General features: G+C 50.3%; 2 protein-coding genes across 8 annotated transcripts in view; both read left to right on the top strand.

Moving 5' to 3' along the window:
• Positions 1-2,650, top strand: part of LOC122544064 (uncharacterized) — a 53,445-nt gene extending 50,795 nt beyond the window's left edge. For all 7 annotated transcript variants that reach the window (XM_087981501.1, XM_087981499.1, XM_087981500.1 and 4 more), the window contains one exon: positions 518-2,650. In XM_087981501.1, the coding sequence (XP_087837627.1) occupies positions 518-681 (164 nt within the window). In that variant the 3' untranslated portion in view covers positions 682-2,650. The remainder of the gene's footprint in view (positions 1-517) is intronic.
• A 5,874-nt stretch (positions 2,651-8,524) lies between these two features.
• LOC148138444 (high affinity immunoglobulin epsilon receptor subunit beta-like) overlaps positions 8,525-14,496 on the top strand; it is a 42,682-nt gene continuing 36,710 nt past the window's right edge. The window contains exons 1-2 of the mRNA XM_087981718.1: positions 8,525-8,644; positions 12,861-12,974. Coding sequence (XP_087837844.1) covers positions 8,525-8,644; positions 12,861-12,974 — 234 coding nt within the window. The remainder of the gene's footprint in view (positions 8,645-12,860; positions 12,975-14,496) is intronic.

Genomic DNA, 14,496 nt, shown 5'->3' with positions numbered 1-14,496 from the left:
ACACTGAGCCAGCTCAGTGTCAACTGAGCTCTGTATATCCGGGCCAGGGCTGGCCATACCCAGAGAGAGGAGACAGCAACAGGAGCTGCTGTAAGCAAACCCTGGAAAAGGTTCCTGAGATGAAGAGACAGTCTTCTAGGAACTGCCAATCCCCTGAGTATTGTAGGGGTCATGTCACTGGACTGATAATCCAGAGCACAGGATTGGAGGAACAATTGGATTCCTCAGAACACTCGACCCAAAACATTAACTCTATTTCTCTCCACAGATGCTGCCAGACCTGCTGAGCTTTTCAAGCAATTTCTGTTTTTGTTTCTGATTTACGACAGTGGGTTTTTTTTATTTTTATACAGCATTGTAAACTAATCTATGGTGCTGTACTGGATGGGCTGATAATGCAGACTAGATTAATTTTCAGTCATGTAAGCAGACTAATAATGTTAGTACATTACCGTTTTACTGTGTGTTCTTGTGCTCATGCTTCTGTGACAGCTGACATGTGTCTGTTTGTTTACAGCACCCCAGAGTGAGGAGATACCACCATACCCATTAGCAGCCGCAGTTAAGGAGAGGTTCTCTTTCATCGTGCTGAGTAGCCTGGCCTGCTGTTCTTGGATAATTGGGAGAGGAAGAGAATTGATACATAACGCCCTCGTTCCTGATGTGCCTTTAGTGCAGTAGTAAACACTTCGATGTTGGCCTTGTTCATTTTCTATACCCCTGCTCAGAAATCTTTCCAATCATTTCATCGCTGTTGAACAATAGGTGATGTTACACAGCCCTAATCTCTGCACAGAATTATGTTGGCAGTGTGAGATGGCAGCGCATAAGTGTAATCACCATCCCTCTTGCTTCTTGCTCAAATGCTCTGGATGTGATTTGCATCCTCTTAGCCACAGTAAATTGATATCATCCCTCATTCTGTCCCTCCGTGCTTGCTTACAGCTATGCCCTGGATCTCACTTCCTGCTTCCCTCTACCCTGGAATGTCAGCTCACCCTGCTTGGTCACATTGAGCTGGTGAGGGTGATGTGATTGGGAGCTCAAGGCAGTTTGTTCCACACCATGCTTAGGAATTCATTTCTGGTATTCACTGTCTTTTCATTTCTTATGCCAACCCCCACCTTGATGTCTATGTCTATGTCTCTGTCACTCACTCTGCCTTTTCTATCCACCACCCACCTCCATCTCCCTTTTTGCCTTTGTATCTGCCATGATGTCTCATTCTCTCCTTGCCACTCTTCAAAAGAAAAATATCCACATTGTGTAATCGGACAGATTTCACCTTCAGTGTGAGGCTGCACTGCTGGCACTGCAGGCCCATCGACTCTTAAATAACCACTGCCCAGCACAAAACATCCAATACTCTCCCAGACCTTTTCAATTGGGACAAGATTAGCCCAAAAACAATGACTGCCACAATCTAACATCCAACCAGCAGTGGGCAGGATGTGTGTGAGGAATGTCTAGTTGGCAGAGGGGAGACTGCATACTCAACCCAGTAAGAGAGGTTGGGACTCTGCAGTGACCTCAGTCAGACCAGTGGCAGGGAGAAGAGAACTAAGAAGATAATGCTCCTGTCTCAGAACCTTCCACCCAACTGGGGAGCTCTGAAGAAGTATAGAAGCCTCAACCCCTTGTCTAGGTACCTAGTGTGTGGGGAAAACAAACATTTCAAACACACAACCTCTGAACTCATTCAACACAGGGTCAACCAAGTCACGTTTTTCAAAACTGTTATTTGACAAATTAAGCTAGCACCAATCTCAGTCTCTTGTCAAAGTTGCTTTGAGAGATGTGACTGTGCTTTCCATGGTCTGAACAATTTAAACAATCTGTAACTTATAGACAATAGATATAATTAAAACTGTTCAATATGCTCTCCAACTGAACAATTTGTCAAGAGCTTTTTTTTAAATTAAACAGAACAAAACTTTTCACTGCAGAACAGGGATTAAAGATTTAACCCCAACACATCAGCAGAACCCCCCAGAGACTGCTTGTAAATTCAGATCTATTTCTTGGAACCACCCTGTAAAGTTTAACACATGCCCTAGGGACTCCTCTGTAAATACAGACAGACTCACTCGGGACCCCTGTAAATACAGACAGACTGGGGCTTCGGTGTAATTACAGACTCATGGGAGCCACCAGTAAACACTCTCACACTCATTGGGAACCCCCTATAGATGAGGACACAGGCACTAGGAGGTCTACACATTAGATTTAGATTTTGTACTCAAGTTTGGGGTACAAAAGTACAATGAGAAGTGTACTATAACGCTATCTTATGTACAAAATCTTAGTTATAGAAATACAAAAATAAAGAAGTTCAGCACTTGTGTTCTTAGCCATCCCTTGCCATTGTCTCTGACCACCACCATGCTTGACCACTTCACTACTATCCAGATTTGCGCTGGCCCTAGCAGTAATCAAGTTCTCTCCATGGCCTCCAAAAGCTACGAGAAACACAAAAACTAAACGAACACTGAGAAAAGAAGGAAAGCGGGCGGAATGAATGAAATCCAGGCTAAAGAGTTTGGCCTGTCGCTGTTTACTCCAACGTAATCGTCTTAACGGATGCACTCACTAGATTCTGTAAATACAGTCACAGAACACCCTGTACATTTGGACATATTCTCTGGGACTCCACTGCTCTATATCTTGTGAAGGATACTGAAATAAACCATGTCTATTGGCTCTCCCTTGTCTAACTTGCTCGTTACTTCTAGGAATCCTAACAGATTTATCAGGCATGACTTACCCTTGACGAAGCCGTGCTGACTCAGCCATATTTTAACATGCGCTTCCAGATACTCCACAATCTCATCCTTAATAATGGATTCTCAAATCTTACCAACAACTGACGTCAGGCTAACAGGCCTATAGATGCCTGTCTTCTTACTTCCTCCCTCCCTTCTTAAATAGGGGTGTTACATGATCCATTATCCTACTGGATTCCAGTGATTCCTGAAAGATCACCACCAATGCTTCTACAATCTCTTCAGATATTTCCTTCAGAACCTTGGGGTGTGGTTCACCGGTCTGCATGATATATCCACAGCACTCATCTCTGCCCCTGACTCCCTTGAAGTTCCGGTATGCTGCTGCTCCTGTCTTTCACTGTGAAAACTGATATAAGGTACCTATTCAGTTCCTCTGCCATTTATTTAATCCCCATTACTACTTCAGTCTCATTTTCCTGCGGTCCAATGTCCACTCACTCCTCTTAGCTTTGGATATCTAAAAAAAAACTCTCCTGCCATCTCACAATCTAGTCTACTACATTTGCTGCTCACAATGTAGTCTCCTCTACATCGGGCAAACAAAGCATAGACTGGATGACCGCTTCACAGAACACTGTTCTACCACAAGAAAGACCCTGAACTTCCAGTTACCTGCCACCTCAACACACCACCCTGTTCCCAGTCAAAATATCTCTTAAGCTTGCTGCACTTCTCCATCAAAGCTCAGCACAAACTGGAAGAACACCACCTCATCTTTCACTTGGGGACCCTGCAACCCTCCGGACTCAATATTGAGTTCAATAACTTTACAGCTTGAGCTCTCCTACAACCTTACCCCTACACCACATACCAGGCCTTGTTATCACATAGTCTGCTATTACACACTACCTTTTGTTAGCCACTGAAAGCCTCCATTAACATCTATTCACTCTCCTGGACAGATTGTTATCCAAGGAGCAGGAGAGCCGACATTTCGAGCATAAGCTCTTCATCAGCAATGACATCAGAAACGTCAACCCTCCTGCTCCTCAGATGTTACCTGACCTGCTGTGCTTTTCCAGCAGCATACTTTTTGACTCTGATCTCCAGCATCTTCAGTCCTCACTTCCTCCCAGATTGCTATCCACTCCTTTGTCTGTCTAACTCTTCTTCTGTCTCTTTGGGCTTTATCCCCACCTATCGTTTACTCCTGACTGCCTCACCCCCACCCTATCTTCTGCATATAAACAGACTTATTCCTGGCTACCATCAATTCTGAGGAAGGGTCACTCAAACAAAAACGTTAACTCTGATTCCTCTCCACAAATGCTGACAGATTTGCTGAGATTTTCCAGCAATTTCTGTTTTGTCTCCAACACTTTGGGTTAGAGATCTGTTTAGTGCTAAGGTCAAAGAAGGTGTCGTGACCTGCCTAGTATTAAGGCCAAAGAAGCTGAGAGGCAGAGGCATGGTATACGAATACATATGTTTTAAGGCAAGAGAATGGCATTGATGGTTGCATTCTGAATACTGTAGATGCTTAATTTTGTGCTTAGTGACAGTGGATCTATCACATGTCTGAAAGAAAGGCATGTATTAGTGCGAATTGTTTGTATTAAGGTATTGCAAAAGGTTAGGGTGCACTGTTAGGCTGAAGGACTGTATTAGAGGAATTCAAGCTGCTGGAGAGGCCTATCTGGGAAACTTCTTATTGACCAAAAAAAACTCTTCAATGCCATCCTCTCCTCGCGCCATTTTGATAAGGTCCGGGCATTTCTCCACCGCCTCGCGCCATTTTGATAAGGTCCGGGCATTTCTCCACCGCCTCGCGCCATTTTGATAAGGTCCGGGCATTTCTCCACCGCCTCGCGCCATTTTGATAAGGTCCGGGCATTTCTCCCGCCTCGCGCCATTTTGATAAGGTCCGGGCATTTCTCCACCGCCTCGCGCCATCTTGATAAGGTCCAGCGGTTATCACCTCTCCATTCCCCGCGTCATTTTGATAAGGTCCCAGCGCTCCAAGCCCGCGCCATTTTGACAAAGGTGCGGTGCGCTACCGCGCCGGCAGCACCTCCCACCTCCAAAAACAAAAACCCCGCTTGTGCGCACGCGCAGCGGCTGCGGAGGCGAGCCCCGCCGTTTTTGAAATTCGAATTTCTCCCTCGAGCGCGCTCCAACCGTCGCTGCGGCCCCACCCATCGTCCCAGGGGGAGGTTGGACACGTGCGGCGGTTGGATGGCGGGGGGGGAGGGGGGGCGGGGTTTGTGGATGGGGAGGTAGTGGGCAGGTGGACCTCTGACCCCCGCCCTTCATAGTTGCCAATTGGCCGCATGGATGGGTGGGTTGGTTGGGTTGGATGGATGGGTGGGTTGGATGGATGGTTGGGTTGGATGGGTGGTTGGATGGATGGGTGGGTTGGATGGGTGGGTTGGATGGGTGGGTGGGTTGGATGGGTGGGTGGGATGGATGGGTGGGTTGGATGGATGGGTGGGTTGGATGGGTGGGTTGGATGGGTGGGTGGGTTGGATGGGTGGGTGGGATGGATGGGTGGTTGGATGGATGGGTGGGTTGGATGGGTGGGTTGGATGGGTGGGTGGGTTGGATGGGTGGGTGGGATGGATGGGTGGGTTGGATGGATGGGTGGGTTGGATGGGTGGGTGGGATGGATGGGTGGTTGGATGGATGGGTGGGTTGGATGGGTGGGTTGGATGGGTGGGTGGGTTGGATGGGTGGGTGGGATGGATGGGTGGGTTGGATGGATGGGTGGGTTGGATGGGTGGGTTGGATGGATGGGTGGGTTGGTTGGATGGGTGGGTTGGATGGGTGGGTGGGATGGATGGGTGGTTGGATGGATGGGTGGGTTGGTTGGATGGGTGGGTTGGATGGGTGGGTTGGATGGATGGGTGGGTTGGATGGATGGGAGGGTTGGATGGGTTGGATGGGTGGGTGGGTTGGATGGATGGGTGGGTTGGATGGGTGGGTTGGATGGGTGGGTGGGTTGGATGGGTGGGTTGGATGGATGGGTGGGTTGGATGGGTGGGTGGGATGGATGGGTGGGTTGGATGGATGGTTGGGTTGGATGGGTGGTTGGATGGATGGGTGGGTTGGATGGGTGGGTGGGATGGATGGGTGGGTGGGTTGGATGGGTGGGTTGGATGGGTGGGTTGGATGGGTGGGTTGGATGGATGGGTGGGTTGGATGGGTGGGTTGGATGGGTGGGTTGGATGGATGGGTGGGTTGGATGGGTGGGTTGGATGGATGGGTGGGTTGGATGGGTGGGTTGGATGGATGGGTGGGTTGGATGGGTGGTTGGGTTGGATGGGTGGAAACAAGTCCAAGAGTCACACGTCACCCCCGTTAGGGTTTCAGCTACCACCCCTGTCCCACCCTGTGGTCAAAATCCCCCCCTCCCCCACACCTCTTTCCCTCTCTGGTACCCGCTGAGAGGTCATGGGTGATATTGAAGGTAGCTTACGTCAACGCAATGGCACAGTGGACACTCCCTCCTAGATCCGCGCCCCCTCCCCACCCCCCCCCAACCCAACCCAACTCGCCCTCCTCCTCAAACAAATCTTAGCAGGACTTACCCATTAAAGTGTATAAGGTCCAAGGGAGTGTTGCTGAACAAAGAGACCTTGGACTGCAGGGTCATAGCTCCTCGAAAGTGGACTCGCAGGTAGATAGGATAGTGAAGGCAGCGTTTGGTATGCTTTCCTTTATTGGTCAGAGTATTGAGTACAGGAGTTGGGAGGTCATGTTGCGGCTGTACATGACATTGGTTAGGCCACTGTTGGAATATTGCGTGTAATTCTGGTCTCCTTCCGATCGGAAAGATGTTGTGGAAACTTGAAAGGGTTCAGAAAAGATTTACAAGGATGTTGCCAGGGTTGGAGGGTCTGAGCTACAGGGAGGGGCTGAACAGGCTGGGACTGTTTTCCCTGGAGCGTCGGGGGCTGAGGGGTGACCTTATAGAGGTTTATAAAATCATTAGGGGCATGGATAGGGTAAGTATGCAAAGTCTTTTCCCTGGGGTGGGGAGTGCAGAACTAGAGGGGCATAGGTTTAGGGTGAGAGGGGAAAGATATAAAAGGGACCTAAGGGGCAACTTTTTCACACAGAGGGTGGTACGTGTTTGGAATGAGCTGTCAGAGGATGTGGTGGGGGCTGGTACAATTACAACATTGAAAAGGCATCTGGATGGGTATATGGATAGGAAAGGTTTGGAGGGATATGGGCCAGGTGCTGGCAGGTAGGATTAGATTGGGTTGGGCGGCATGGACAGGTTGGACCGGAGGATCTGTTTCCATGCTGTACATCTCTATGATTCTATCACTCCCTTCCACTGTGGCTAAGTGTGAATGATCCCCACCCAAGAGGCCAACGAGGTCAAAGTGTGACAAACCGCTCCCTCACTTACCCCAACCCTTGACCCCAAACTGCCACTGTCTTGAGATCATGGGCATTAACCAATCAACCCAACTACATCCAGTCTACCCCTCACCCATTGCAAAGTTGTCAAGTGTGAATGTATTTGCCCCCAACCCCCTTCCCTTTAGAGGACAACAGATCCAAGTCTGTCCCTAACCAGGTTCAAATCACAGACCACGGTGAGGACTGCCTTTGATCAGCCCGTATTATTGGAAGCCATTTTGTTTGCCCCAATCTCTTATTTCTATCAAAGTAGGAATGACCTCCAACCAAAGAGGTCGAACAGGCCAAAGATGATAGCTTGTTCCTTCGCTGTCATCAACTCCCAAGCCAACTGGCAAAACCTCTGGTTGCAGATAACCATCAAAGGGTCTTGTTGGTCAATCAGACATCTTAGCAGCCATTTTGACAGTAGTCCTCAAGACTTCCAGAGTCAACATCTTCTGTGTAGGTCAGCAGATTTACAGGTTCCTGAGTAAAGGAATGGAAGGATCGCTTGTGAAAAAAGATTTGGGAGTACAAAGCTAAAGCAAGAATATTGGAAGAAGGATGGATAGAAAAAAGAAGATAAAGAAAATTGGAGAGAAGACATCACTGAGGATGGAAGGATCAGGAGGAGAAATTAAGCAGGGAAAGAAGGAAGCAGAGAAGGATGGGAGGATCAGGAAAACAAGTCCTAGGGACATAGAACAATATAGCGCAGAACAGGCCCTTCAGCCCTCAATGTTGCCCCAAAATAATCTAAGTGTATCACCCTACACTGTCCCATCATCATCCATGTGTTTATCCAAGGATTGTTTAAATCTCCCTAACGTGGCTGAGTTAACTACATTGACAGGCAGGGCATACCACGCCCTTACCACTCTCTGAGTAGAGAACCTGCCTCTGACATCTGTCTTAAATCTATCACCCCTCAACTTGCAGCTATGCCCCCTCGTACAAGCTGATGCCATCATCGAAGGAAAAAAACTCTCACTGTCCACCCTATCTAATCCTCTGATCATCTTGTATGTCTCTTTTAAATCCACTCTTAGCCTTTTCTCCAATGAGAACAGACCCAAGCCCCTCAACCTTCCCTCCAGACCAGGCAACATCCTGGTAAATCTCCTCTGCACCTTTTCCAATCCTTCCACATCCTACCTGTAATGGGGTGACCAGAACTGCACACAACATTCCAAGGGCGGCCGCACTAGCGTTTTGTACAGTTGCATCATGACATTACGGCTCTGGAATTCAATCGCTCCACCAATAAGGAGGAAGAAGGAGATGTGATAAGGGTTGGTGGGAAGACTGGTTGCTGATAGGCTGAAAGCATACCTTATAAAAATCCAGAATTTTTCTTTTTCTGTTTTTTTTTGCAGTAATAGCAGATGGAGCAGTTACCATCCAAAAAGTCGGTTAGCGTACGATCCCAGCCGTCGAAGACTCTCATCTATTTGGCCGAGAATCCGTTTGAGGCCTTCATAGTTAATGAATTGCAAGCCCTTGGTGTAAGAAATGTACATCTTAAGAAGTGTCTGTCCCCTTTTCAGGGTCTGTGCTTGTTTAATACCACAAAGAATATGTTTTCGTTATATGAGAAAGGAAGGGGAGCAAGGGATAGTGGATGTCCCTCAGACTTCACTGGCCCTCCAATCACCCTCATTGCTCACCGACAGGATGTTTAATGCTGACTACATGGAAATCATTGGCAACTTCTTGTGTCTTCAAAGTGTCGTGCGATGTTACGCACAGTAACTGTCGATACAACACATATACTGGGTGGCATGTGGTGTAAGAATAGGAAGCAACCCATTCAGCCTGTTCTCCCACCTGTCCTCCCAGAACAGAAAGAGGCCATTCAGCCCCTTCTCCAGCCTGTCCCACAGGAACAGGAAGAAGCTATTCAGCCCCTTCCCCAGCCTGTCCCACAGGAACAGGAAGAGGCTATTTAGCCCCTTCCCCAGCCTATTCCAACGGAACAGGAGGAGGGCCATCAGCCCCTTCCCCAGCCTGTCCCACAGGGAACAAGAGGAAGGCAATTCAACCCCTTCCCCAGCCTGTCCCACAGGAACAGGAGGAGGGCCATTCAGCCCCTTCTCCAGCCTATTCCACAGAAACAGAAGGAGGGCCATCAGTCCCTTCCCCAGACTGTCCCGCAGGAACAGGAGGAGGGCCATTCAGCCCCTTCTCCAGCCTGTCCCACAGGAACAGGAGGAGGGCCATTCAGCCCCTTCCCCGGCCTGTCCCACAGGAACAGGAGGAGGGCCATTCAGCCCCTTCTCCAGCCTGTCCCACAGGAACAGGAGGAGGGCCATTCAGCCCCTTCCCCGGCCTGTCCCACAGGAACAGGAGGAAGGCAATTCAGCCCCTTTCCCAGCCTGTCCCACAGGTACAAGAGGAGGGCCATTCAGCCCCTTCTCCAGCCTGTCCTACAGGAACAGGAGGAAGCCATTCAGCCCCTTCTCCAGCCTGCCCCACAGGAACAGAAGAAAGCCATTTAGCCCTTCTCCAGTATGTCCCACACGAAGAGCAGAAGGCTGCTCAGACCCTTCTCCAGCCTGTCCCAAAGGAACAGAAGGAGGTCGCTCAGCCCCTTCTCCAGCCTGTCCCAAAGGAACAGAAGGAGGTCGCTCAGCCCCTTCTCCAGCCTGTCCCAAAGGAACAGAAGGAGGTCGCTCAGCCCCTTCTCCAGCCTGTCCCTCAGGATTAGGTCCATTCAGCCCCTTCAAGATGTTCGATTCAGGGATGGAGAGAGGCTCTGTTGAGGCTTTCAAAGGGATGACGATCTGGAAAGCAAACATGAGTTGTTCTGTGTGGAAAAGATAGGGCCACTGACACTTAGTGAATTGCGTCTTCAGACAGCTGCCAGGGATTCACTGGACTGAACGATTGCATTCTGGGATCGGAAGGTTCCAGCTTTTCCATGATGTCGTACAATCTGCTTGGAATGAAGCTTGACAGTTGAATCCTGTCTACTCCTGTCTTGGGAATGCATCTATCTGTCAGCAGTGATAATCATAAATACTGCAGTTCAGATAAGTGCAGTACTCCCCTTGACGATGATTACCAACAGGAACATTCATCAAGCCTGTATTTAACCCTTTAAGCCAGAGGATCTTGAATTTGGAATACCATTACCATGTGGAATTCAAAATCTGCACAAACTATTTCAGTGTCAGTGCTGAGGGATTCCGCACTGTCGGAGAGTCAGTGCTGAGGGAGTGCCGCACTGTCGGAGGGTCAGTGCTGAGAGAGCGCCGCACTGTCAGAGGGTCAGTGCTGAGGGAGGGCCGCACTGTCGGAGGGTCAGTGCTGAGGGAGGGCCGCACTGTCGGAGGGTCAGTGCTGAGGGAGGGCCGCACTGTCAGAAGGTCAGTGCTGAGGGAGCCCCGCACTGTCGGAGGGTCAGTGCTGAGGGAGCACCGCACTGTCGCAGGGTCAGTGCTGAGGGAGGGCCGCACTGTGGGAGGGTCAGTACTGAGGGAGGGCCGCACGGTCAGAGGGTCAGTGCTGAGAGAGCGCCGCACTGTCGGAGGGTCAGCGCTGAGAGAGCGCCGCACTTTCGGAGGGTCAGTGCTGAGGGAGGGCCGCACTGTCGGAGGGTCAGTGCTGAGGGAGGGCCGCACTGTCGGAGGGTCAGTGCTGAGGGAGGGCCGCACTGTCGGAGGGTCAGTGCTGAAGGAGCGCCGCACTGTCGGAGGGTCAGTGCTGAGGGAGGGCCGCACTGTCGGAGGGTCAGTGCTGAGGGAGGGCCACACTGTCGGAGGGTCAGTGCTGAAGGAGCGCCGCACTGTCGGAGGGTCAGTGCTGAGGGAGGGCCGCACTGTCGGAGGGTCAGTGCTGAGGGAGGGCCACACTGTCAGAGGGTGAGTACGGGGGGAGAGCCGCGCTGTCGGAGGGTCAGTACTGAGGGAGTGCCGCACTGTCGGATGAGGTTGTTGGAGACGGTACTTTCTGGATCAGATGTTAAAACCTAATTCTATTCAGCAGTTGCAAACAACCCACTGCTTACACTTCAGCAGGACTGGAGGGTGGTATCCCATTTCTGGTGCAGTATTCAGTCCTCAACCAACTGAATCAAAATAAAATCCCCTGGTTGCTTTCACATGGCTGAGAGCTGGAGTTGGTTATGTTCAAATTAGCTCCTGTTGTACTCACATTCAAACAGTGACTCAGCTTCGGATGCCTGAAAGATGGTCATAAACGCGTTCCAGAATTCTGGAAAAGCTTCTTCCCCAGAGATTTGGAGAATATAGAGTCCATCATCGAGTGTAGTTGTGGGAATTGTGTCAATGTGTTTAAGGCTGCAGCTGGATAACTGAGAAACTGAAAGGGACAGAAGTCTGTTTCAGAGGGAATTGAGATGAAGATTATGTGATGGAAACACAGGGATGGAACAGATGGGCTGAACAGCCTCGTTCTCTGCTGTAGAATCCGTATGACTGTGGCTGTGAAGTCTTTTGCTACATTCTGAGATATTACTGTACTGTGTGTAAAATGCAGTTCAGAAAGTCAGGTTTGTTTTAAAGCTGACGTAAGCTTACTTCTCAATGCCTCACTTTCTCCCATCCCCAACCCACAGACTTTAACCTCTGTCAAAGGTGTAAAATTCTGCACTCTCTTTGCAAAGGTGAGAGTGAGGAACTGCAGATGCTGGAGATCAGAGTCGAGAGTGGGGTGCTGGAAAAGCACAGCAGGTCAGGTCGCATCCAAGGAGCAGGAGAATCGACGTTTCAGGCACAAGCCCTTTATCAGGAGCCATTCCAGATGAAGGGCTTATGGCTGAAATGTTGGTTTTCCTGCTCCTTGGATGCTGCCACACCTGTGCTTTTCCAGCACCACATTCTCAACTCTGTTTGCAAACGCAGGTAATTGGGACTAGTTTTAGTTTGGTAAACTTGGTTGGTGTAGGTGCATTGGAGTGAAGTGTCTGTTTCAGTGCTGCATGCTCTATGTCTATGTCTTTGCTTCTCTCATTCTGGCCTCTCAGTATTCCTGTGCATTGAATTTCTCCACCATTGGTGGCCATGCCTTCAGCTCTGGAATTCACTCCCTAAACTTCCCCACCTCTCGCTTCCTGTAAGACACTCCTTAAAACCTCGCTGTTTGACCAAGTCTTTAGTTCTCTGCCCCGAATATCTTGTTTTGTGGTGAAAGTGAGGAACTGCAGATGCTGGAGATCAGAGTCAAGAATTAGATTAGATTAGATTAGATTACTTACAGTGTGAAAACAAGCCCTTCGGCCCAACAAGTCCACACCGCCCCGCCGAAGCGCAACCCACCCATACCCCTACATTTACTCCTTACCTAACACTACGGGCAATTTAGCATGGCCAATTCACCTGACCTGCACATCTTTGGACTGTGGGAGGAAACCCACGCAGACACGGGGAGAACGTGCAAACTCCACACAGTCAGTCGCCTGAGGCGGGAATTGAACCCGGATCTCTGGCGCTGTGAGGCAGCAGTGCTAACCACCGTGCCGCCCACGGTGCACGGTGGCACAGTGGCTGGAAAAGCACAGCAGGTCAGGCAGCATCCGAGGAGCAGAAGAATCGATGTTTCAGGCAAAAGCCCTTCATCAGGAATCTTGGCATGTGGCTCGGGTGTAAAATGACATGTTTGACAATCAAATTTTGTCCGGCTTAAAGGTTTTTTTTCAGAAGGCAAGTTGTTTTTGTTGTTGTTGCTATCACAACCTCTGCTCTTCTGCCCAACTTACAGGCGACACAGATCGTGAGTGGAATGGTCCAGTTGACATTTGGCATCCCATTGATTTACCCCTCGATATTCTCGGTGGCAGGATCTTTTGGAACAATGTGGTGGAGTGGAGCAATGGTCTGTCTTGCAAGAATTTGGATTTACTGCACCTTTACGGTTTGGCAACTTTCTGTTCCTACCCTCAGGCTCTTTACTCCGAACGGAGATTTGGTCTCCACGTAATCCCTCGGACAGCCACCTTGAGGCTGCCCTCTGGGCCATTCCCCATGCTGGATGAGCTTCAGACCTGTCTTTAACCAAGGGACCTATTTGCCTGTCCATGACAAACATCAAATGCCCCATTTCCCACATTCAGACTCCTGACATTCTAACACTTTCCCAACCAAAAGCTCACCATTTGGGGTTTGACACCTTGAATTTACCAGGACTCTCCGTGGGCAAACCTATTGGTGCCTGGGTCCTTCACTGATTGTACACCAAACACTTTACTAGTACAATTCTCATCGTCATGCTCAGTTCCCTCCATTGCCTTGTGCCACCTCTCCTCCTAAACTTTGTAACATCCTTCTCCAGCAACTTACACCCCCTCCCTATCTCTGTAAAGCCCCTCCAGCACCGACACCCCCTCCCTATCTCTGTAACCCCCTCCAGCCCCTACACCACCTCCCTATCTCTGTAACCTCCTCCTGCACCGACACCCCCTCCCTATCTCTGTAACCCCCTCCAGCCCCTACACCACCTCCCTATCTCTGTAACCTCCTCCTGCACCGACACCCCCTCCCTATCTCTGTAACCTCCTCCAGCCCGTACAACCCCTCCCTATCTCTGTAACGTTCTTCAGCCCCTACACCCCCTCCCTATCTCTGTAACCCCCTCCAGCCCCTACACCCTCTCCCTATCTCTGTAACCCCCTCCATCCACTCCCTATCTCTGTAACCCCCTACAGACCCTCCCTACCTCTGTAACCCCCTACAGACCCTCCCTATCTCTCTAACATCCTCCAGCCCCAACACACACTCCATATCTCTGTAACCCCCTACAGACCCTCCCTATCTCTCTAACATCCTCCAGCCCCTACACACCCTCCCTATCTCTGTAACCCCCTACAGACCTTCCCTATCTCTGTAACCCCCCCTCCAGCCCCTACACACTCTCCCTATCTTTGTAACCCCCTCCTGCCCCTACACACCCTATCTCTGTAACCCCCTCCATCCCCTACACCCCCTCCCTATCTCTGTAACCTCCTCCAGCCCCGACACTCCCTCTCTATCTCGGTAAGCCCGTACAATTCCTCCCTATCTCTGTGACCCACTCCAGCCCCTAAATCCCCTCCCTATCTCTGTAACCCCTCCATCCCCATCACCCCCTCCCTATCTCTGTAACTCCCTCCAGTCCCATCCCCCCTCCCTATCTCTGTAACGTCCTCCAGCCCCGACACCCCCTCTCTATCTCGGTAAGCCCGTACACTGCCTCCCTATCTCTGTAACCCCTCCATCCCCATCACCCCCTCCCTATCTCTGTAAGCCCCTACCCCCTCACTATCTCTGTAACTCCCTCCATCCCCTACACCCCTCTCTATCTCTGTAACCCCCTCCAGCCCCTACACTCCCTCCCTATCTCTGTAACCCCCTCCAGCCCC

The sequence above is a fragment of the Chiloscyllium plagiosum genome, unplaced genomic scaffold (genome assembly GCF_037043375.1).
Source record: "Chiloscyllium plagiosum isolate Xiang-an unplaced genomic scaffold, Cpla_swu_hap1 HiC_scaffold_40, whole genome shotgun sequence".
In the NCBI taxonomy this organism is placed as follows: Eukaryota; Metazoa; Chordata; class Chondrichthyes; order Orectolobiformes; family Hemiscylliidae; genus Chiloscyllium; species Chiloscyllium plagiosum.
The sequence above is the reverse complement of the archived record's forward strand: the minus strand, read 5'-3'. Positions and strand labels throughout refer to the sequence as shown.